Below are 23,587 nucleotides of genomic sequence, written 5' to 3'. Positions count from 1 at the left end.
CTGTGACGGTGGGCATCTGCGTTCTTCTGGGGCAGCGGCCTTCCTCGGGAACCTTCATCCCCACTTTGTCTCTAATCAGTCCAAAGCTGTATGTCTTTTTACTCTGGGAAATAGGGTGGCCTGTTTCTTTTGCAGTACCCCAACAGCCGGCAGGGTCGGCCTCCCGGTCCCCCTGCACAATTAGGCATTTGGTCGCCCTTCAAGGTGCTTCCCACAACTGCCACCAGGGGGTGCACACACTCTTTAGATCTTGCAAAGAGCTTCCCCAAAAAAGGTTCTCACTGCCCACCGTTATCTTTCCCCTGTCCCTGGCGAGCTCCCTAGACTCCTGCTTCCCCTGCCATCCTGAAGTTCACCCTAGCTGACTGAACTCGCCGTCGTGACCCGCACAAGGTCCTGAGTCGGTAGCCTCGCAGCCGCACCCGAATCCAGAACGTGAAGCCGGGTCTCCCGCAGTGCTCTCCCAGCGCCCCGCCTCACGGTGTGCCTCCGCAGGTGCTGTGCTGGCCGATCGTGTTGAGTCTCCTCCGCCAGGCCCTGGGAATAATAGCCTAGCCGTGCTACCCCTGTACCTTGCCGTGCTGCGGGCTGGCCCGGGAGGGGCCCCGCATCTGTATGCGCCCAGCAGCCCGGGAGCCGCGGGGGCGGGGACTGGCTGGGGAGGGTCGGAGGCAGGGCTCTCCTCTCCCGCGCGAGCCGCCTCTCCTCGGCAGGCGGAGCCTCCTTCCCCCGCCCCCTCCGTCTCGCTCCCTTGTTCTCGCCGGGGCCGCTCAGACCTGCAGCGGAGCCGCGGCGCCGGCTTGGATCGGCTTGGGGCTGTGCCCCCGGGAGCCAGCGACGGAGGCGGGCGGGGCGCTGTTCGCGGTCCCGGGCCCCTCGGTAGTGCCAGGTAAGGGCGCCTGCCCGGGTCGGGAATCCTCGCGGGGGCAGCGGGGGGTCCGCAGCTTGCGGTGCGCTCTGGCTGAGAGCCGTGCCGGCTCGGTTCTCCCGCGCTCTGCTCTCTCCCATCTCACACACCTCTCTCCCTTTGCCTCCCGATTTTTCTTCACCCTTCCGCCTCTCTGCCCCTTCTCTCTCCCTCTTGCCCTGTCTCTTCCCACCTCTTCTGCCTTTTTCTTCCTTTACCTTTCTCCTCTTTTCCCGCTCTCCTTTCCTCTCTCTCATTACCTCCCTCTCCTTTCCTCTCCTCTCCTCGTTCCCTCCTGCTATCCTGTTTCCCCACTCCTCCGTTTCCTTCCTTCTCTCCTCTTCGTCCCGCCTACCTCTCTGGTCCCCTGCTGCCCTCTGGCTTCTTTTCTCTGGGGAGCAAACGGCCTGTCAGGTGTGTGTCTGCTCTGGGGAAGGAGGAGGGGCACAGCTACCTGACCATGGGCCCCTTCAGGAGGAGGGAGAGAAATGGGAAGGGTCCTCTCTCTCCACCTCCTTTCCCGCAGCCCCTCCCTACCTCTACTGCTCCTAGTAGCTTACTCTACCAGAATGAAGTTCCGAGGCCTGATCTCACACACACACACACATACACACACACACAGAGAGAGAGAGAGAGAGAGAGAGAGAGAGAGAGAGAGAGAGAGAGAGAGAGAGAGAGAGAGAGAGAGAGAGAGAGAGAGAGAGAGAGAGAAAGGTTCACCTGCCCCTACCAGTTCCCAAGCCTGGTACCCAGGACTCCTCTCTGCCTTTCAGACACTCAGGCTGCTTCCCTGATGTCTTTGCTTTTCTCTCTTGCTGCCCTTCTCTCTCCGTGGTCTGTCTGTTTCTCATCTGGTCTTCCCCATCTGCCAGACCCTCCCAGATTCTTGGCCCCAAGCCTTCAATCACGCTGTCTCTGGCCCCTGGGTCAGCCTCCACTTCACCTCTCTTGGTCCCCCTGCACTGCCTGCAGCCCTGTTCCCAATTCTTCCAGATGTAGCCCCACTCTGTTCCCTTAGACCAATTCCCCTTAAAGACCGAGACTGGCAGAATGGGCTGGAGACAGTCTGGAGACGTGGGGTTCCTCAGGGGCAGGGGAGGCTTTCCTGAGTCCAGCCCGACTCAAGCTGCACTCACTCCTTGTCTTTGAGCCTGACCCTCTGGATAAGGAAGGCTGTGTGTTGATGAATACCAACCTCTCAGTTTTAAGCCCTTTCTGTCGGTCCATCTACCTTTTCTAGTCCCCTAGCTGTGTGCCCAGGCTAGAAAAGGAACAAGATTTGAAATTCCAAGTCCCTTCAGCATTCTCCTCTCCTTTTCCCTGACAGCTTTCCAGAGTTGGCCGACCTGAGATTTATGGGCTTGGAGGGGCTGGAGGTGGATCCAGGCAGAGCCTGGGAGGAAGGCTCAGGCTGTCTGTCTTGGACTGGGTTCTGGGCAGTGGGGTGTCTGGTTTCTTAGAGAGCTGGGCTTCGGTATCTAATTCGGGAGAAGAGTACGATTCAGGCTTTCCTTGATCCTGAGCAGCTACCTGTCCTACAGGTGTGGATCCATGGGGTAGCCTCAACGCGTCTTCCCCAGCCAGCTCATGGGCCACCTGGCCCTGCCCAGCCTCGGCACCTGGGGCCAGTGAACAAGAGCCCTGGCTGGATTACAAACATGTGGGGCCTTGTGAGGCTCCTGCTGGCCTGGCTGGGTGGCTGGGGCTGCATGGGGCGCCTGGCAGCTCCAGTCCCAGCCTGGGCAGGGTCCAGGGGACACTCGGGTCCTACACTGCTGCGGACCCGAAGGAGCTGGGTCTGGAACCAGTTCTTTGTCATTGAGGAATATTCTGGTCCAGAGCCTGTCCTTATTGGCAAGGTAAGGATCAACCCTCTCCGTGACGAGTCTGTCAGACCCTTAGGCCCTGCCCCAGAAACTTCATCAGTCTGCAATGACCTTGGTCCCCTGGCATTCCTCACGTACCACCCAAACCTAGGCTCTAACCCCGTGTGCTCTGCACTTGGAGCTTTCTGCCGCTTTCTCTTGACTCTTGCAGCTGCACTCAGATGTTGACCGGGGTGAGGGCCGCACCAAGTACCTGCTGACCGGGGAGGGGGCAGGCACTGTGTTTGTGATTGATGAGGCCACAGGCAATATCCATGTGACCAAGAGCCTGGATCGGGAAGAGAAGGCACAATATGTGCTGCTGGCCCAAGCTGTGGACCGTGCCTCTAACCGGCCCCTGGAACCCCCATCGGAGTTCATCATCAAAGTGCAAGACATCAATGACAATCCGCCTGTGTTTCCCCTCGGGCCCTACCATGCCACCGTGCCTGAGATGTCCAATGTTGGTGAGCACCCCAGTTCTGGGTGCCCTAGCTTACCTGGGGTTCTTTTACTCCTCCATCTGCTTTGGTTGTCTACCCTGGAATTCATCTCCTTTAACTCAGCCTCCTTCACATGCGGGGTCCCTCAGTCTACTCTTCTTTTCCTGGCCTTGCTGCTGCTGAGTGGGTTATGGGGCTCTCCCGCAGGGACGTCTGTAATCCAAGTGACTGCTCACGATGCCGACGATCCCAGCTATGGAAACAGTGCCAAACTTGTGTACACGGTGCTGGATGGGCTGCCTTTCTTCTCTGTGGACCCCCAGACTGGTAAGAATGAACTTGAGAGTCTCACAGGGCAGCCATGAGAACAAGCACCCCTGACCCAGTGTCTCTCCCTTAGGAGTGGTTCGTACAGCCATCCCCAACATGGACCGGGAGACCCAAGAGGAGTTCTTGGTGGTGATTCAAGCCAAGGATATGGGTGGCCACATGGGGGGGCTGTCAGGCAGCACTACAGTGACAGTCACCCTCAGCGATGTCAACGACAACCCCCCCAAGTTCCCTCAGAGTAAGGGGGGCAGTTCTGTGCCCAAACAATCCTTTAATGTCCTACCTACAGACCCCGGGGAAAGGAAGTACTGGGGTAGGGAGGAGGACTGGAGACTTCTCTTAAGAACCCATCTTCCCTCCTCCTTCCCCTGAGGTCTATACCAGTTCTCAGTGGTGGAGACAGCTGGACCTGGAACCCTGGTGGGCCGGCTTAAGGCCCAGGACCCAGACCTAGGGGATAATGCTCTCGTGGCATACAGCATCCTGAATGGGGAAGGATCAGAGGTCTTCAGCATCAGCACAGACTCCCAGGGCCAGGACGGGCTCCTTACTGTCCGCAAGGTTAGCTTTCTGCCTGCTACCTGCAGATGCAGCTGTGGGTACGAAGCTCATTGGTAGGGAGCTTGCTTACTATGCACCAAGATTTCATTCCCAGCACCAGAAAAAAAAAAACAAAAACAGAGGACTCCCTCCCCCCTGCACTGCAGCTCGCTTAACCCCTGGCTCTGCCCCACCACTGCCAATGCTTTTAACTAATTTCCTACAACCACGCTTAGATCCCCTGTGTTGGAGCTGGGGGGAAATCATAACAATCTTACCTTTTAGAATTACCAGCTACGCCATGTGCCACTCACCATGACCACTGAGGCCATGCCTCTCCAGGGCCACCTCTCCTGAGCACGGGGTGCACATGCAAAGAGACTTTACTCCTGTGAGCTGGGCCCACCCCGGTTTCCCAGTACCTCAATTCTCTGTCTCCCCTCCTCACAGCCCCTGGACTTCGAGACTCGTCGCTCTTACACCTTCCGTGTAGAAGCCACCAACACACTCATCGACCCAGCCTATCTGCGGCGAGGTCCCTTCAAGGATGTGGCCTCGGTACGAGTGACTGTGCAGGATGCTCCAGAGCCGCCTGCCTTCACCCAGGCCACCTACCACCTGGCAGTACCTGAAAACAAGGCCCCTGGAACCCTGGTGGGCCAGATCTCAGCCAGTGACCTGGACTCCCCCGCCAGCCCCATCAGGTTAGCTGGGCTGTGAGCTGGGACAAGGCTTCCTTGTATACACGGTGTGCTGTCTACATGACAAGCCATATCACTTAGCAAAGTTCTCTCTTCTTATGCCAGCTTGCTGGTTGGCAGGCCTAAGTGCCGGAGGAACTCTGGAGGCCTAACTACAGTCCCTCTCTCCACCTATTTCTTTGGCTAGACGGGAGTGGCGCCTCCTAGTGGCAGGCCAAGCAAATGCATTCTCATCTGATAAATGGATCTCTATTGATCATGCCCTAAGTGCTTCACATTTTACCCACTCGATAACATTTAATTGTCATAATGTCCCTATGAAGTAGGTATCATCATTGCCAGTTGTTCTGCGTGCCAACCGTGAATGGCTAAGTTGTTTGCCCACTGTGGGGCAACAGAGCTGATGTTCAGATTTGGCGTGGTCCACCCTGTTAATCTCCACTCTTCCAACTTCCTGGCCAGCATCCCTGACACAGCTCTGTGAGGGGGTGCTGGTGTCCCTCCCATTTTGCAGTTGATTAAACAAGGTCAAAAGAGTTCTCCCAAGGTCACACAGGTAGTCTGAGGCAGAGCAGGGATGAAACAGGGTCCTTAGGTTCCCAGAACAGAGCCTGCGAGTCTGAAACACAGGGCGTGTCTCTTCCACTCCTGTGGAATCCGGTCCCCCTATGTCAACAGGGCTTCTCAGGGAGTCCAGCCTGACTGCAGGGACAGCTCTGAGTGGCTGGTAAGGCTCTCCTCAAAACATTTGGACACTCTAGCAAGATGAGCCTTGAGGCCCAGCAAGATGAACAGAGAGGAGAGTAGGGAAGGCAGGAGAGGGGGCGCCTCCCAGATCAGTCCATCTTCCCTAGATACTCCATCCTCCCCCACTCGGATCCAGAACGTTGCTTCTCCATTGAGCCCGAAGACGGCACTATCCGTACAGCAGTGCGCCTGGACCGCGAGGCTCGTGTCTGGCACAACCTCACCATTCTGGCCACAGAGTTGGGTGAGAAGCCCTGGGCCCTAAGGAGCACCATACAGAGAGCTATCCCTGGATGTGGGCGGGGAAGGGGTAGCAACAGCCACAACCTCATCTGTGTTGGGCTCCTGACCCTCAGCTCATGAAGCAGGCATCCTCGGGCTGGTGGGGGAGCCTGCGTGAGCAGGCACTTATGCCTCGTCTGCCTTGCTCAAACCCAGAGCCATACCTTCCGACCCAAGTGTTAACAAACTGCCAGGGCCAAAAAAGGACTTTGCAAGAGTGTGTCAGCAGCCCTCAAAAAAAGGAGCTCTTCTAGAAGCCTTGCAGGGACTTGTCCCCACACACTGAAGTAGGCAAGAGTGCCGGTTCCTTGTGTGGAGCCCATCTTGTGCCCCCACCACCATCAGCAGCACCCGGTTCAGTTCTCTGCCCTGGCGAGACAGGGAAGCCCCTCGCCCTTCTGTAAGTAGCACCTTATGCCCTGTTCATGTCCCTGCTGTTTTGTATACTGTACATTAGCATTATGGCTGTATATATATAGATATCAGTACACGTCAGCAAAGAGCTGTATGTATACATTCATATGGGCATGTACTCAGGAATGGTTATAGTTCATGTGTGACGTGTACAGCCGCATGGCACACACTATAATCTCAGCACTAGGGATACTAAGGCAGGAGAATCAGGAGTTCAAGGACAACTTGAGGTACATAAGAATCCTATATATAAAGAAAAAATATAATGTATATATACACACATATAGTTATGACTTAGATATGATACATGTTTGCATAGAATTATATTTGTGGTATTTGTGTGTGTACAGTGGTGTATACAAGTAGCTATAGGTGATACTTTGTGTGTGTGTTTGTGGACAGATGAGTTTTGGTTTGTTTTTTTTGTTGTTGGTTTTTTGGTTTTTTTGGGGGGTTTTTTTCTTTTTTTTTGGTTGTTTTGGTTTTGGTTTTGGTTTTTTTTTTCGAGACAGAGTTTCTCTGTGTAGCTCTGGCTGTCCTGGAACTCACTTTGTAGACCAGGCTGGCCTCGAACTCAGAGAGATCCACCTGCCTCTGCCTCCCAAGTGCTGGGATTAAAGGCGTGCGCCACCATGCCTGGCTGACAGATGAGTTATTGCTTATTGTGTATTAGGTATCGTTTTAAGTACCAAAAGTGGTTTGGCTCGTTCAGTCATCACAACCGTTTAGGGACATGTGATTAGTTCTCTGTTTTCCAGTGAGGAAACTCACAAGGAGAAGCTAAGTAACTCCTCAAAGTCACACAGAAAATAAATGGCAGAGGTGTCTGACCCAGTCAGTCAGTCAGCAGCATGAGCTGTTTTCTCTCTACCTTCCTTCTTCTGTTAAATGTGTGTGTGTCTGTCTGTCTGTGCAGCTATATCCTCTCTGGCAGTACTGTGTATTTGTAGATGCAAGCATATCTGTAGAGATGATTCTGCGTGTGGTGTATGTCACATGCATTGTTACCTTGGGTCTGGTTGCTGTTTGTTTGTTTGTTTGTTTGTTTGTTTGTTTGTTTGTTTTTCCAGAGGGTTTCTCTGTATAGCCCTGGATGTCCTGGAACTCACTCTGTAGACCAGGCTGGCCTCGAACTCAGAAATCTACCTGCCTCTGCCTCCCGAATGCTGGGATTAAAGGCGTGTGCCACCGCGCCCGGCTGGTTGCTTTTTATATGTGGCTCTGCGTACATGTGTGGCCCCTACTCGTGCTCTTGCCAAATCCTGTTCTTGTCCCCGCCCTGACTTTGGCGAGTGGCTCATGGCCCATGGCCCTTACTGCAGTGAAAGACTGGGTTCATGTTATTCTGTCTCTAGTTACCTTAGGGCCAAGCAGCCCACTCAGCCTGCCCTGCCCCGGGCTGTGAACTCAGCCCATGTCACTAGGGCCAGCTGGCTGGCCTAAACCCAGACAAAAGATGACCTGGCAATGAGAAATAAAGCAAGATCCTGGTAGGGAGCCACCTAGGGTGGGGCCTGGGCTCTGCACCCTGTAGACCATGAAGACGCTCTTCTCCCTACAAGGTCAACTCTCAGTGATACAAATTGTGGTTATTATGGCTTCCCAGACCTTTGATGGTACTCGAGTGTGTGTGTGTGTGTGTGTGTGTGTGTGTGTGTGTGTGCGCATGCAAAAATGTGTCTGTGGGCCAGGGTAGGATGGAGGATATGCCACACTCACTGTGCATACCTGCTTCATATATGTTTGATTTGTTTTCAACACCCACATGCTATGGTATGACTATGTGTTTCATGGTTTCTGTTCACACACCTTGTATGTCCCTTCTACCTACCCTTCATGTATGCATGTGCTGTGCTTATCTTGCATGAGTTGCTGTGTGTGTGAATCATTGGTTTTGTATTTGCATGTGTATTGTATAATATTCATATCTTCTCTGTGAACACATATGTTCTTGGTATATTTCCACCCATTTAAAACATGGTTTGCTGCTCGTGTATCACACATGCTATTTCATGTTGTTCTATGCACATGCCATGCAGCATCTATGCCTCTGACCAGGTATGGCGCATGTGCGTGTATGGTGTACATATGTTGTTATTTTGGCTTCAGATAGCTCTGCACAATCATCCCGCGTGCAAGTGGCCATCCAGACCCTGGATGAAAATGACAATGCTCCCCAGCTGGCTGAGCCCTATGACATCTTTGTATGTGACTCTGCAGCCCCTGGCCAGGTAAGCAGTGGAGACAGACAGGTTGGAATCTCAAGGCCACCAGCAGCCATTCCTCTGAAAGCTTCCATCTTCTTTCCAGTTGATTAAGGTCATCCGGGCTCTGGACAGAGATGAAGTTGGCAACAGTAGCCAAGTCTCCCTTCAAGGTCCTGTGGGCCCTGATGCCAACTTTACAGTCCGGGACAACCGAGGTGGGTAGCCTCTGCATCAACACCCATGCCTGTCTTCCCTCCTCTCCTTCCCACCCCTGACCCAGCCCCATTGCCCCTGCCCGACCTGAGGACCCATCAGAGGGGTAGGTGTATGGTTACACTTGTTTTTGTGTGCGATGTTCGTTCCTTCCTTTTTCCACAGATGGCTCTGCCAGCCTGCTGCTGCCTTCCCGTCCTGCTCCGCCGCGCCAGGCCCCCTACCTGATTCCTATCGAACTCTGGGATTGGGGGCAGCCAGCCCTGAGCAGCACTGCCACGGTGACTGTGAGTGTGTGTCGCTGCCGGCCTGATGGCTCCATGGCATCCTGCTGGCCTGAGGCTCAGCTATCGCCCACCGGTCTCAGCACTGGAGCCCTGCTTGCCATCGTCACATGTATGGGCACCCTTCTTGGTGAGTCGGGCTACAGTGGGGACGAGATGTGGTATCTGGGCCTGTTTTCTGGAGGGAAAGCAGTGTCTATTGGACATGAATGACCTACTAAGGTCCAAGAGAAAAACGTCTGTCCTCATAATTACTGGACCTGCAAATCCATGAAAGTAACTAGCCATAAAAATTGATTAAACCCTTATTCTGTGCCAAGTGTGGTGCTGGGCATGACACAGATGTTTCATTTTCATCTTTCAAACACCTAAAGAGATAAAAGTTTTTTTTTTTTCAACGTAAATTTCTCACACATAGCAAATAAAGGGCAAAGGCAGGATTCAAACAAAGGATTACCAAATGTCAGACCTAGAGCTTGCAAACTCTGGCCACACTGCCCTGGCTTTCTCATCTGGCCCTGCATGGGAACAAGCTGGCTCCTTGGCCTGTGTGCTCTTGTGCAGCCCTGGTGGTTCTCTTCGTGGCCCTGAGGCGGCAGAAGCAGGAAGCCTTGATGGTACTGGAGGAGGAGGACGTCCGCGAGAACATCATCACCTATGATGACGAGGGTGGCGGAGAGGAGGACACGGAGGCCTTCGACATCACAGCCTTGCAGAACCCGGATGGAGCCGCTCCTCCAGCAGCCGGCCCGCCGGTACGCCGCGACGTGCTGCCGCGGACCCGAGCGCCACGCCAGCCCAGGCCACCCGGCCCCGCCGATGTGGTGCAGTTGCTGGCGTTGCGGCTGCGCGAGGCGGACGAGGACCCCAGCGTGCCCCCGTATGACTCGGTGCAGGTGTACGGCTATGAAGGCCGGGGCTCCTCCTGCGGCTCGCTCAGCTCCCTGGGCTCGGGCAGTGAGGCTGGCGGTGTCCCCGGCCCCGCCGAGCCACTGGACGACTGGGGTCCACTCTTCCGCACTCTGGCAGAGCTGTATGGGGCCAAGGAGCCCCCGGCCCCCTGAGGCCGGCCCTGGCCCTGCCGCTGCGCTGCGGTGGGGTAGCGCACACGGGCCCTCTGAGTGAGCCCCACAGGGTCCAGGCAGGCGGCGGCAGCCCAGGGGCCCAATATGACCCTCCTTTCCCCCTCCCTCTTACCTCCCACTCCTTGGTCTGTGTGTTTCTCCAGGGATCCCTGTCTGTGACTCTCCGCTGTCGGGGGGGTTGGGTTTTATAACTGCCCCCGACCTCTGTTCTCACTGTGACTCTGTGGCTGTTTTTGTCTCGTAATTCCGATCGCTCAGATTCTGCCCCCCTTGCCCACACACAAGCTCTGTCTGTCTCCTGCCCACATGTCCCTCCCTTCTCTTTGAGTCCCTGTGACTGGCTTTTTGGGTTTGTCTGTTGTGGTTTGTTTGTTTGTTTGTTTGTTTGTTTCTGTTATCCATCCCAAAAGAAAGAGAATCTTCCGGCCACTGCTGCCCCACCCTACTGCAGGAGATGCTCTGCTCCAGGTCAGTGGCCAGGACTGACTACAGAGGAGTCTGGTGGACTGAAGCCACTCTCCCAATTCTGCTCCTAAACCAACTCTCTCTTCCTTACAGACCTGCCCGCATGGTTCCATCCATCACTCATGGCCTCATCCTGGCTTCATCGGCTTCTAGTAGAAGGAAGGAGGGAGCCAGCCCACCTCCTAGGGAAGAGCTTCAGCCCCACGGCCGTCTCTGCCCAGCTGTCAGCCTGCCCTGGGCATCCCAGCTCTGGGCATTGTCTTGTGTGCTTCTCAGGCCCCAGAAGGGAAAGGGATTGGGGGGGTGGGGGGGGGAGAAAGGGGAGGCAGCTGGGGAAGAGGAGGAAGGGGAGGGGCCTCCATCTCTAATTTCATAATAAACACTTTATTTTGTAAAGTTGGAGCCCGCTTCTGTATCTGCACTCAGGTTTCTGGACAGAGCTTCCTTTGTGCTGAGGGTAGAAAAAGGCCTAAGCCCCCCTTCCCGGCTCATTCCTTCTCCTTGGAGGTACCCACTTTAAGACTCTCTCAGAGGGAGGAGGGTGAGGACTGTTCCATTTGAGGAGGAGAAGGATAATGACTGTCGCCATGCCCACCACGGGCTCTTCAGTGCCACTTCCGTTTGTCTCAGACAGTCTGTGGGATTGGCAAGAGAGGCGTGAACAATGGGAATTCAGGGCAGGAGCCCCTGTGAAGGCATGAGACCAAGAAGAGGGAAAGAGGAGGCTCCACAGCAGCTGTAACGGCAGCAACACAAATGGGGTTGGTAGAGGGCTAAAGACAGCCAGCCGGGCCTGGGTGTGGAGCACTAATAAAGGGTGGCTGTGGTAGAATCAGTGCTATCAGCCAGGACCTGCCACTTCCTCTTTTATACACACACTCCCCGGCACACAGGGTGTCTTCATGGAGCACAGAAGAGTCAGGATGTCAAGGGTGAAGGGGTGGAATACATCAGGTACGGTGCCAGCTAGACGGGACTGCCAGCATCCCCAGTGCCTACTTCACAAGGCAAAGGAGACTTGTGCTTTGGGATTAGCACAAGCCTCGAGCCTCTTCTCCAGGAAGGTCTATGGCTACCCAACAGTAGGTGGGTCCTAGCCAGTCTTTGTGACCCTCCATACTCAGTGTGTGATGCTGGCAGTCGGAGAAAACTGCTTTGATGGGAGAGACAGGGTCTCACTGTGTAGCTCAGGCTGAACTGGACCTCACTGTAGAGCCCCCACTAGCCTTGAACTCACAATGGGCCTCCTGCCTGCATCTCCTGAGGGCTGAAATTGAAGGAACACAGCTGGAAGCAAACCCCATGCTGATTTAGAACAGACCGAGCAGGTGGTAGGAGATATAGTGGGGTGATCAGATGCTGCTTGTATTTAAACGCTAAATTCTGTACCCCAAGACCTGGTTGCTCTGAGGAGAGAGGATCCTCATCTATACCAGCTTTTGTTGTATAAACCTTGCCCTCCAAGTTATCCATGATTGGTTAATAAAGATGCCTACAGCCTGTAGCTGGGTAGAAGAAAGGTAGGTGGGGCTTTGGTTCTCAGGCTTGAAGGCTGAAGCAGGGACCACAGGATGAAAGAGGAAGAGAAGGAAAAAGCCACCATGGGATAGGCTGATCATGAGTACAGCCTTGAGGGCTAGTCTGGTAGAGTAGGCATGTCCCAGGCAGGACGTGGCAAGTGATATCTCCGGGATATTGACAGAAATGTAGACAATAGCTTAGAGGGTTGATATCTGCTCAGCTCTAGTGTTTTTAAGGCTTGTTATAAAGATTTATGTCTATAATTTGGGAAATAAATTCTCTAAAGTGGGGTAAGAGCCCCCCAGGTACTTACAGGGAGGCAGAGCCATGTCTCCATTGCTGGCTCTTTTCTCTGCTGAAGTTGCATTAAGAGTCCTGCATAAGAGCAGGTGTGTGTCCATCCCTCCAGGGTCTTAAGAAACTGAAGATGCAGCAGCCAAAGCAGGACACCAGAGAGATCAGGGTCCTGCGGTCAAGGCAAGGAGGCCCTTTGGTCTCACCCTGATACCTGCGTCAACCTTTAAAAATCATTGGAACAGAGCCGGGCGTGGTAACACACACCTTTAATCCCAGCACTCGGGAGGCAGAGGCAGGTGAATTTCTGAGATCGAGGCCAACCTGGTCTACAAAGTGAGTTCCAGGACAGCCAGGGCTATACAGAGAAACCCTGTCTCGAAAAACAAAACAAAACAAAACAAAAGTACAGCATAAATTAGAAATAGAAAAACTAAGAAGTTGTTATGTGGATAGAGGCTGATTGGCTATAAACTCACAACAAACAGCACCCACATGATGGCTCACAAGCATCTCTGACTCCAGGGGATTTGATATCCTCTTCTGACCTGCAGGCAGCAGGCAAGTATGTGGAACAATACATACATGGAGCAAAATACCCATCCATGCACATGAGTCTAAAAAAAGCATTAAAGCAAAAACACTGAGAGGAACCTGGGGCTGGAGAGGTGACTTAGCATTGACTCTTCCAGAAGGTCCTCCTGTTTGATTCCCTGCCCCCACGTGGTGGATCACAATCATCCAGAACTCTGCTTCCAGGAGACCTGATACCCTCTTCTAACCTCTGTGGGCACCAGGCATGCATGTGACATGCATACATACATACATGCATACATGCATACACTCATATTTAAAGTCAACAACAACAACAAGACAAACATTTCCTCAAACACTGTTTAAATGTTTTCCTGGTTCATGTATTTACACAGTGTATCTTTTTCCTATCCTTTTCCACATGTCAGTCCTGGGGACTAAACTCGTATGTCATCGGGTTTGGTGGCAAGTACCTTTACCTGCAGAGCCATCTCTCAGCCCCTCGAAATTCTTACAGGGTTTGGGGATACAAGCTCATCAGCAAAACCTGTAAGCTTACATATCTCATCACCTGCCAAGAAGAATGAAGATCAAGAATAAGAATAAGATCATGAATAAGACCAAGAATAAGATCATGGAAGGAAGAGAGAGGAGAGAGGAGGAGACGGATGTAGATGCAAGTTCTGCTCTTTCAGGGTTCTAGCCTCCTTGTCCAGTCTGAGAAGAGAGGCACAGAGCATCTCAGGGGATTGAGATGCACAGCAGCCTTTGGCTGGTCCCAGATGTTCATCCCAGGTCCCAGACCATCCCTCTGCCCCTGCCTCTGTTCACTGCCTGAAAGCCTCAGAGTAGACCAGGGTGAGGAGCAGCCATAGGCTCCTATACAGCCCCGCCCCAACCTCCTCTTTTTTGTGGCTCTCCACTGTGCATGATGGCTAGCGCTGGGCTACACAGGCTGCAGCGGCTGCTCTGAGTCAAGTGCTGCTCCTCTCTCTTCCACAGAACAACACCACATGCCTCGCCCACCACACTGAAGTGCAGATGCCTATCTTAACTCATTCCCCGACAGCTGGACATAAGACCCTCATCAATGGCCATGAATCTGAACCCACTTATGCCTGTGCAAAAGTTACCTCTCAGGCTGGAGAGGTGGCTCAGAGGTTAAGAGCACTGCCTGCTCTTCCAGAGGTCCTGAGTTCAAATCCCAGCAACCACACGGTGGCTCACAATCATCTGTAATGGGATCTGATGCCCTCTTCTGGTGTGTTTGAAAACAGGACATTAAAAGAAATAAATCTTAAAAAAAAAAAAAATGACCTCTCCTCATTTGCTTCTTCAGTATCCCTAACCTTTGGATGTCACTCCTGGAGGATCATATCTCTTCCCCAAGGCTAGGAAGTTTGCAGGGGATGAAGGATGCTTTGAAGGCCAATAGCCAGATTTCTACCCTGGCTTGCAAGCCAGACCCCATGTATTGGGAACCTTTCTGTAGCACTCTGGGTTTGGGAGTTTGTTTGTTTCTTGTTTTTTGTAGGGTTGTTTGTTTGTTTGTTTGTTTGTTTGTTTGGCTTGGTTTGGCTTGGCTTGGTTTGGTTTGGTTTGGTTTGGTTTGGTTTGGTTTGGTTTGGTTTGGTTTGGTTTGGTTTGGTTTGGTTTGGTTTTTCAAGACAGGGTTTCTCTGTGTAGCCCTGGCTGTCCTGGAACTCACTCTGTAGACCAGGCTGGCCTCCAACTCAGAAATCCGCCTGCTGCTGCCTACTGAGTGCTGGGATTAAAGTTGTGCATCACCACTGCCCATCCTCCATTTTCTCTGGGCTCCCCAGCTTGCCTTTTGACTCTCCAGAGTTTGGAGAGTCTGGGTAAGAATCTGTAAGTCTAAGTCTGATTTCAAAGAATTCTTAATTCGAAGTGCACACTGTCAAGGAAGGAGAAGCAGTTGTCAGTCTTAGGACTGGAGGCTTCAGGTGAGAGGAAAGTTCTTTGGGTTCCCTTTCTCTGGATGCCCAGCCCTGAGGAGGAGGCAGTGGTGTTCCTGAAGCTGAAATCCTGGACGTCCAGAGCAGGCCAGGAAGGCCAGATGTGCTAGCTGGCACCAGAGGCACAGCACCCTGCCTCTGGTCTTCATTCTCCAGCAGGAGCAACCAGGAGAGGCCGGAGCGAAGAAGCAGGGAGAGATCTGCAGGGTAGAGAGCAGGGATGTGTGTGCTACAGGGCATGGCTCAAACCCTGACCAACACAGCAAGATGAGACCGGGAATGGGCAGCTTCTCTGAGCTCTTCCCTCCAAGCCCATGAGTTCCTTGGAGTTCATTCATCTCCAGACAACAGGCAGGGGTTTGGCCCATTCCCCAGAAGCCTGCAATGCAGGCAGAAAAACAAGGCAAGACAGTGGAGGCTGGGAGGGAAAGATGCAGAGAGCTGGGGAAGGATTAAGAGTGTCTTAAGCCCCACAACATTGTCACCTACTGTAACCTGCGTAAGTCCTGTAACTCTCTAAACCTGACCCAGCTTCAATAAACAATCATGCTTGCAAAAGCTGTCATGGGAACTGCACTCAGTATAGGTGGAATCATTATAGCCATTACAGTCATGGTGGGGGTCAGGGTGTGGAGGGCCAGCAGAGACAAGCCCATCACTAAACTAGGCTCTCTCCTGGCCATTCAGCCTGACCAAGTTGAAAAGGTGACCAGCTGAAAGAGAAAACAAACCAGATAAGGACCAAAATGAGAATACCAACTGGGGTAGAATGACAAAAGAGGGCCCAGCACATAGCATGACAGTTGGCACAAAGTAGGCATGCAATGAGTGTTTGTTTAGTCACTTTAGAGGCAGAAGGAGGCAATACCATCCATCAGGTATCATCAGAACATGTTGGACAGAGACATCAGTAGCTCTGGGAAGCAGAGAGGATGGGAACTTAAACAAAGCAGGAAACCCAAAAGGGCCAGAGCCAGATGCCCGGGGCTGCTCCCAGAACTAACCCTGCCAAGGCAGCTTCATCCCCTAGTCCCTTGTCCTGGCAGTCCCCAAGTTCTGTCCTTTCTTACATTGTTTCAGTCTTCATTATTATCGCGCAGTCTTCTGGCGTCACCTCCTCTTGCTCCACAAAGAGTTCTTTACATTCTCGAGCACCTTGCGGCGTGGCAGGCTCAGGATAGATTCCACAAGCTTTTGCCTCCAGCTCCTGCTCCAAGCTCCGGGCTTTCTGCAGCTCCCTATACAGCACGCAAGCATCACTGCGGGATACATACTCCCATCCGCTCTCCCGAACGTGGAAGAGGTCCACTGAGCCCCCTGAATAAGCATCACGGTGGGTGGCATGGGCCACAGCACAGCGGGCCAGGGTGTAGGCTTCCTGGATGGTCATGTCATAGTGGTAGCCACGATCAAGCACACCATAGGCGTAGGGAGACCCAGAGCCTACTGAGAAGATATCTCCCTGCAGACAAGTGCCATCGCTGTAGACATAGAAGAGAGCAGGGCCAGAGTGGTCCCAGCCACAGAGGGCAGTGGCCACACACAGATCCAGACCGCGGTAGCAGGACATCATAGCTGCCAAGAGTTTGGCCGTGCCTGCCACACTGGGCAGCTGGCCTTCCCTCAGTTCCCGAAGCCGCAGCTCCCGCCGTAGCACCCGGTACCATGTGGCACAGTCAGCAGAGGTCCCAGAGGTGGTACCCAGGAGACGCTGGTGCACAGGAATGACCTTCCGTGAGGCTGGACATGCCACATAGCTGCCACAGGAGGACCGAGTATCAGCCGCAGCGATGACACCGTGACGAAAGCGAAAAGCCAGGGTAGTGGTGCCATGAGCCAGCCTGGGGCCATGGATCTGCAGGAAGGTTTGAGGGTCACAGCCCCGGGGTACAGCCCAGCCACCGGCCTGAGGCAAGTGAATGGATGGTCTGGGAGTGTCGGGAGTCTGCCACTTGCACACATCCTGAAGAGCCATCCCTGAGGCTGAGTGAGAATCGGAAGGAGCAGGGCTGCATTTGAGGCCTGGGTCAGCATGGGGAGGAGGAGGAGGACGCTGTGGAGAAGCTGGGCTGCAGCCAGAACCAGGGAGTGAGACATGTGAGCTAAGCTTCATTTCTCCTTGGTCTCAGATCAGGCTTTGGAATTGGCTGGTGAGGGATCTCCACCCACCTCAGAGAACTGCCAAGGGGAGACAGAGCAAGCCTGCTGCGGTTCCTACACTCTGAAGACGCCACCTGTCAGCGTGACCTTCCACTGTTGTGATGCGCGCAAGAGTCACCGATGGAGTCTCCTGTCTGTCATCCGGCATCTACCCAAAGGGGGGTAGAGGCAGGGGATCGAGGCGATCCCATAGAAGAATGATTGCAAGCAGAGGAGATCTGGGCCCTCCGTAGTTTGGCTGTGTGGGACGTTAGGCAGGCAAAGATTTCCAACATAACATGGACTGTGTTGGAACACAGAAAAGGACAAGCGAGTTTCTGTAAGAGGGAGAAGGAGAAAGACACTCAAACTCCTTCCAGAAAAGCAGGTTACTTAGGGGAAAGAGCGCCAGAACGCAGAGTCCCTCTTCTGCTTTGAGGACAAAGAGGTCTTTCTATCTGTACACAGATGGTAACCCTAGGCTGGGAAGGTCACTCAGTGGGTCAGAGCACTTGCTCCACATGCCTGGCAACCAGAGCTTGATCTCAGAACCCACATTGAAAGGCAGAGACAGTGACACACATCTGTAAGCAGCATTCCAGTGGGAGCCCAGGAGAGTCAGGTCCAAATCCACTCACCACGGCCTCTTCTCTTTCTCTGTCCCTAGCATGGTTTCCACTTCTATGCCTCCTATCCTCAGCATTTAAATCCTATCCCTCAATGTCTGGCTTAAGAATACCACATATTCTGAAATCCTTCCCCAGTATGGGCTTAAAAGGTAAGGTTGTGGCTTGGGACCATTATCTCCCTCCTTCTCCTCCTCACCATCCTCCTCACCGTCCTCCTCATCATCATTATTATTTCCGTGTTTTGTTTATTTGGTTGGTTTTTATTTTTGAGACAAGGTAATTCTGTGTAGCCCAGGCTAGCATGAAATACCACATATAGTTAGTTCAGGTTGACCTTGAACTCTCCTTCCAAGTCCTGAGACTACAGGTGTGTGCCATCACACCCAGTGCTTTTTGTTGTTATTGTTGTTTGGTTTTGGGGGGGGGCATTTTGTTTCTTTGGGTTTTTTAGATGTTTATTTATTGTTATACATAAGTACACTGTAGCTGTCTTCAGATACCAGAAGAAGGTGTCAGATCTCATTACGGGTGGTTGTGAGCCACCATGTGGTTGCTGGGATTTGAACTCAGGACCTTTGGAAGAGCAGTCAGTGCTTTTATCCACTGAGCCATCTCTCCAGCCCTGTTCCTTTGTTTTTGAGACAGTGTCTCACTATGTAGACCAGGCTGGCCTTGAACTCATAGAGATCTGCTTGCCTCTGCTTCAAGAGTCTTGGAACACTGCCTTGTTTTTTTTTTTTGAGGTAGGATCTTGTTTTGTAGCTTAAGCTGGCCTTCAACTCCCTCTGTAGCTTAGGTTTGGTCCAAAATCACTATCCTCCTGCTTCAGCTTCTTAAGTGCTGGTATTACAGGCATGTGTCATGCTGTGGAACTCTGTCTCTTGGGCAGGACAGAGCCATTGCCTTCTTGAAATCAGAGCAGATGTGATCATGCACACAGGGTCCGCCCCAGACCTCCCCACTAACGTCCCTTTAGGAAAGGGGAACACACCCATGAGGTGGCACACCCCAGGCCCCACCCCTGCCCAAGGATAGATAAGCACTTAAGGGTTGTGTGGGTTTTTAGTTAATTGATTCATTTTATTTTCTGTGTATTTGGCCTGCGTTAGTATGTACACCACGTGCATGCTTGGTATCCCTGAAAGACAGATGAAGGCATAGAATTTTCTGAAACCAGTGTTATAAACGGTTCTGAACCGTCATGGAGATGCTGAGAAATGAACTCAGGTCCTCTGAAAGAAGTCAGTGCTCTTACCTGCTGAGCCATGTCTCCACCCCACCCACCCCCAGTTGTAGGGCATGTGGCTGTACCACCAGATGGGCATGAAACTGGTGAGGTGGGGCACACTCAAACCCCAGGCATCTCAGAGAACTCAGTCGGCATAAATGAGGCTGTTCCCTCCCTGCCTCCATGTCTGCTCTGGAACCCTTCATCAGGACCCTCAAGGTGCCCACGGGTGGTCATGTAGCACCTGACACGACTCTCTGTGCAGAAGAGGCATCTCAATGGCCTTGGCCGTCAGCCAATGGCCTTCTCTTCCTGGATATTCTCACACTCCTTTCCAAAATTATATAATCCCTGGTTCGCCTGAATAAAGCGTAAGCATTCACATCCACCCCCAATAAAGAAATATGAACAAGCCAAGATCATCTCAGAGAGCTGCTTTATTAAAGCCATGGGGAAGGCTGTAACACTGAGACTCCCACAGAAGGCCTACTCTTTTCTCCCACTCCTCTGGCACTCGATCCAAACCAGACTAGATCCTGCTTATCCATAGCCTCACCATCCCCTTCCAGCCGGGTGTCCACAGGTGCTCGGACACCCCAGAGGGGAGAACTGAAGTCTCCCCATCCCAGACTCTGTCCTGCCCTCCCCAGCTGTGTGTCCGCGGTGCCCAGACACCGCCTGAGGAGAGGCAGAACACTGGACAACATCAGGAAAGAGACTACTTTTCAGTGGAATAGTTTCCATAAGCTGCCCAGGTCCCTTTAAGTAACCACTCAGTCATGCACCTGTAACTTACTTTTTTAAAAACAAAATCCCAAACATGTGATATACCAAATGAAGACTAGGGAGCCAGATGCTGCAGTGGAAGCCTGCTAGGTCAGAGAGGCAGAAAAAGCACCCAGCTGACCTTCCTCCTCCATCAACAACCCAGAAGGCAAAAACTACTCCTCCTTCTCCACATTGTCTTAAATACCCTTTAACTCAAAGGCCCTCCTTTCTCTTTCCTGGGTTTCTTTTCTCTCTTTCTTCCTTTCTTTCTTTCTTTCTTTCTTTCTCTCTTTCTCTCTTTCTCTCTTTCTCTCTTTCTTTCTTTCTTTCTTTCTTTCTTTCTTTCTTTCTTTCTTTCTTTCTTTCTTTCTTTCTTTCTTTTTTTTTCTTTTCGAAACAGGGTTTCTCTGTATAGCCCTGGCTGTCCTGGATTTCCTGGGTTTTCTTAAGCTCACTCCCTGTCAGCTGGTTGCTCGCTCCACCTCATGACCTAGGGTTGACTTTAGCTCCTGTTTACAGAGAGCTCTTGGGGTTAAGGATGTGTGCTCAGGCTGAGCTGCACCACAACTACTTGTTTACAGTAAATTTATAGAAAGTATTTAATCTCGCAGGGCGTTGGTGGCACACGCCTTTAATCCCAGCCCAGCTCAGGAGGCAGAGGCAGACGAATTTCTGGGTTCCAGGCCAGCCTGGTCTACAGAGTGAGTTCCAGGACAGCCAGGGCTACACAGAGAAACCCTGTCTCGAAAAACCAAAAAACTAAAAAATAAAAAAAAATAAAAAATAAAAAAAGAAAGTATTTAATCTCAATTGGGGGTTTCTACCCTGCCTTTAATCATTCAGTTCCCAGATAAAAGACACAAAACTTTTATATTTATTATATATATTTTTAACCTTAAAGCACTAGAGCTGGGCAGATATCTACCCTCTATGCTACTATGCCTACCTCCCTGCCAATACGCCTGAGATATGACTTTCCATGTCCCACCTGGGCTGCTCTTACTCTAAGTGGCCAGCCCTCATGGCCAGTTCTCACAGTCACTTACCCCATGGTGTCTTCTCCTCTCTTGACCTTTTCTCTCTTCTCCTCATCCTGTCCTGCCTCAGACCTCAAGGCCAGGAACTGAAACTCCACCTACCTCTCCTCTGTCCAGGTGCAAGCTGTAGGCATTTTTAATCAACCAGTAGTTTGAAATTAAGGAGCAAGGTTACATAGCATATGCACCTGGTATACATGAGACTCTCTTCATCCCTGGGGGCAACCGGACTTTGGGGGGCAGTACTTAGCATTATAATATATAGGAACAGGCCAAACCTCAACAGTAATCAGAAAGCTCTCCTCTTGGGTTAAAGGTATGTGCAAAGGCTGAGCCACACCACAAGAAACAGGTTTTTTTCCTGTTCACAATCTTAGGGTTCATAATGTGATAAAATATCCTGCAACAGTGGTAACCTCACATAAACTCACTGGGTCACCTGGGTGGAATAGTTCTTTGGCCTGTCCTTGGTGTCCCATCTCCAGGAAAAGTCAGGCAACCTGCAAACATACTCGTAAGGCTCTAGTTTTGAGGGGCAGTGCACCCCAGTGGACCCCAGATCTCTCTGATAAACCCACCGCTGACGACTTGTGTCAGCTGACCTATATCTATGCTGACCTCCACACCTCTGAACTGTATCACAGCTGGTGTAGGAAAACCAGTCTTATTGTCCAGCTGGTGATTTAGAGCGTGACAACCTTTGGGACCAGAAAACTAGCTTAGGAGAGCATTTCAGGATGGAGGGATAAGAAACAGAAGGACTGCCAAGATGGCTGAGCAGGTAGGGGCTCCTGACACCACACCTGAAGTGACACCACGCCTGAAGAGACACCATGTTTGATCCTCAGGACCCACATGGTAGATGACAGAAATGTTCCCTGCAAATTGTCTTCTGACCTCCAACCCCATTTTGGTATATAAACACAGACTTACACACACACACACACACACACACACACACACACACACACACACACACACACACACACACGGTGGGAGGGGAGAACATAATTGAAAAATTTGTTTGTTTTTCAGACTGGGTTTCACTTTGTAGTCCTAACTGGTCTTGAATTTGCTAAGTAGACAAGGCTGGCCTTGAACTCACAGAACTCCAAACTGTGGTGATCCAAAATGAAGTAAGATCAGGCACTCATACTCACCGTGCCATCTCCCAAGTCCTATCTTGCATTTTCCACACTATCAAAGTGTGAGACACAGATGAAAACTTCCTAACTCTGGTGGTTAGACTTGGAAAAGTTGCCAGATTTCAGCATGAAAAATACTGCACATAAAAAGTCTGCTATAGGAGGAGAGGGACTGAGCTGAGCATCCAGAGAAAGGAGAATTTAGAACTGAGAGGTGAATACAACAAGCTAGACACAGACCCCATAGACAGAGCAGGAAGCAACACTGTGTATGTATGCCTAGTTCCTGATTTGCCGTCCATCCTAAAGTGTTTCGAGGTAATGGTGGGGGAGGAAGAAGAGGCCATCAAGGACACCCACTCACAGTGAAGTGCCTAAGCCCGATAGGTGACAGCTAAGGTCTCTTCATAGATCTTTACGGAACCTCTCCTGCAGGTCCTCAGCTGTCAATTTCTACTGACTTAAATATGCAGGTGCTAAACCGGGGGTGGTGGCGCTCGCCTTTAATCCCAGCTCTTAGGAGGCAGAAGCAGGCAGATCTCTGACTTGGAGGCCAGACTGGTCAACAGAGAAAGTTCCAGGACAGTCAGGGCTACACAGCAAAACCCTGTCTTGAAAACAAATAAACTACAACAACAACAACAACAAAACAAAAACAAAAAAGCAGGTGCTGAACTGAAATTTTACTTTTTTTTTTTTTTTTTGACTTTTCCAGACAGGGTTTCTCTGTATAGCCCTGGCTGTCCTGGAACTCTCACTCTGTAGACCAGACTGGCCTCAAACTCAGAAATCTGCCTGCCTCTGTCTCCCAAGTGCTGGGATTAAAGGGAAAATCTACTTTTTCATTAACCAATTCTTTGTGGCTTTTTTCTTCTTTATTTTATTTGCCTTTCAGGCAATTTATTACTTAAAATTCTCACTAAAGGGTGGAAGAGAATCTTAAAAATTGGTTACTATTAGCAGGGTGTGGTATGTAGCCACATGCTTTTCCACCTAGAAATAACAACTCTGAGACAATACTTCTGAACAATTGCTTAGGCCAGTAGCTTTGGCCTGTCCCCTGACTCATAACTCAGTTATCCTTGTAAAGTAGTCTGAGTCCAGCCGTGCAGTTGCTTACCTCTCCTCAGGCTCATGCAACCATCTCTTCCAGAGCTCAGGGCGAATCTCCCATCTCTTGTGCCTGTATTTTCCACCCACCTTCTAATCCTGCCTCAGCTCACTGGCCATAGACTTTTTGTTGACAGGTGAATGCTTTTCTAAGAGATTATCTTTACAATGGTGAAGCACCTTTAATCCCAGTGCTCTGGAGCCAGAGGACGTGTGAGGGTCCCAGTTTGAGGCCAGCCTGGTCTACAAAGCAAATTCCAGCTCAAGGCATGACTATGTCTCAAAAAACAAACAAACAAGGAGGTTCGAGAGATGGCTCAGTGCTCTTCCAAAGATCCTGAGCTAAATTCCCAGCAACCGTAGCTTACAACCATCTATAAAGAGTTCTGATTTCCTCTTCTGGCATGCAGGAGTACATGTAGATAGAGCATTCATGTACAAACAATAAATAAATATCAAGAAGAAACAACAAAACAAAAACCTTTAAGGGGCAGTGAGCCTGGTGTGTGGCTCAGGCCTGCCTTTCATTAGTCTGAAACAAGGCAGGAAAACCTGGCCAGTTAAGAGGGGGTAGCCTGGCCTACCTACCTAGTAAATTTAAGAACAATCCGGATAGTAGAGCATGAAACAAAAACAAAAAAAACAAACTAAAAAACCAACAACAAACAAAAAACCCAAAAAGCCACAACAAAACCCTAGCTAGGGTATGTATATAAATGCTAT

The 23,587-nt window shown here is 51.4% G+C and overlaps 2 protein-coding genes across 5 annotated transcripts; one reads left to right on the top strand and one right to left on the bottom strand.

Annotated features, from left to right (window-relative positions):
* Window positions 1-42: 42 nt before the first annotated feature.
* On the top strand, window positions 43-10,879 carry Cdh24 (cadherin-like 24). 4 transcript variants are annotated; one of them, XM_030247793.1, is made up of 13 exons: window positions 43-889; window positions 2,449-2,766; window positions 2,945-3,239; window positions 3,423-3,542; window positions 3,616-3,783; window positions 3,919-4,106; window positions 4,536-4,789; window positions 5,641-5,777; window positions 8,339-8,460; window positions 8,540-8,651; window positions 8,815-9,063; window positions 9,498-10,486; window positions 10,577-10,879. In XM_030247793.1, exons 2-12 carry the CDS (start codon window positions 2,566-2,568, stop codon window positions 9,995-9,997), a joined length of 2,346 nt encoding a protein of 781 aa, XP_030103653.1. In that variant the 5' UTR covers window positions 43-889; window positions 2,449-2,565; the 3' UTR covers window positions 9,998-10,486; window positions 10,577-10,879. The 4 variants fall into 4 exon arrangements, with proteins under 4 accessions (XP_030103653.1, XP_030103654.1, XP_006519038.1 ...); NM_199470.2 differs by lacking the exon at window positions 10,577-10,879 and having other exon boundaries at window positions 746-889; window positions 9,498-10,118; XM_030247794.1 differs by lacking the exons at window positions 9,498-10,486; window positions 10,577-10,879 and having other exon boundaries at window positions 5,641-6,215; window positions 8,815-9,004.
* Window positions 10,880-12,553: 1,674 nt separating this feature from the next.
* On the bottom strand, window positions 12,554-16,800 carry Psmb11 (proteasome (prosome, macropain) subunit, beta type, 11). The gene has a single exon (NM_175204.4). It carries the CDS (start codon window positions 16,781-16,783, stop codon window positions 15,875-15,877), a length of 909 nt encoding a protein of 302 aa, NP_780413.1. The 5' UTR covers window positions 16,784-16,800; the 3' UTR covers window positions 12,554-15,874.
* Between the last annotated feature and the right edge of the window lie 6,787 nt (window positions 16,801-23,587).

Source organism: Mus musculus, chromosome 14 (genome assembly GCF_000001635.26).
Source record: "Mus musculus strain C57BL/6J chromosome 14, GRCm38.p6 C57BL/6J".
NCBI classification, from domain to species: Eukaryota; Metazoa; Chordata; class Mammalia; order Rodentia; family Muridae; genus Mus; species Mus musculus.
Note: the sequence above shows the minus strand (reverse complement) of the source record. Positions and strands in the feature narration are given on the sequence as shown.

Excerpts from the sequence above, each read along its gene's own strand:
- Psmb11 (NM_175204.4), bottom strand. The coding sequence starts at position 16,783 with ATGGCTCTTCAGGATGTGTGCAAGTGGCAGACTCCCGACACTCCCAGA.
- Cdh24 (XM_030247793.1), top strand. The coding sequence starts at position 2,566 with ATGTGGGGCCTTGTGAGGCTCCTGCTGGCCTGGCTGGGTGGCTGGGGC. Across the intron at positions 2,767-2,944 it reads AGCCTGTCCTTATTGGCAAG|CTGCACTCAGATGTTGACCG; the intron begins GTAAGGATCAAC and ends TGACTCTTGCAG. Across the intron at positions 3,543-3,615 it reads CTCTGTGGACCCCCAGACTG|GAGTGGTTCGTACAGCCATC; the intron begins GTAAGAATGAAC and ends TCTCTCCCTTAG.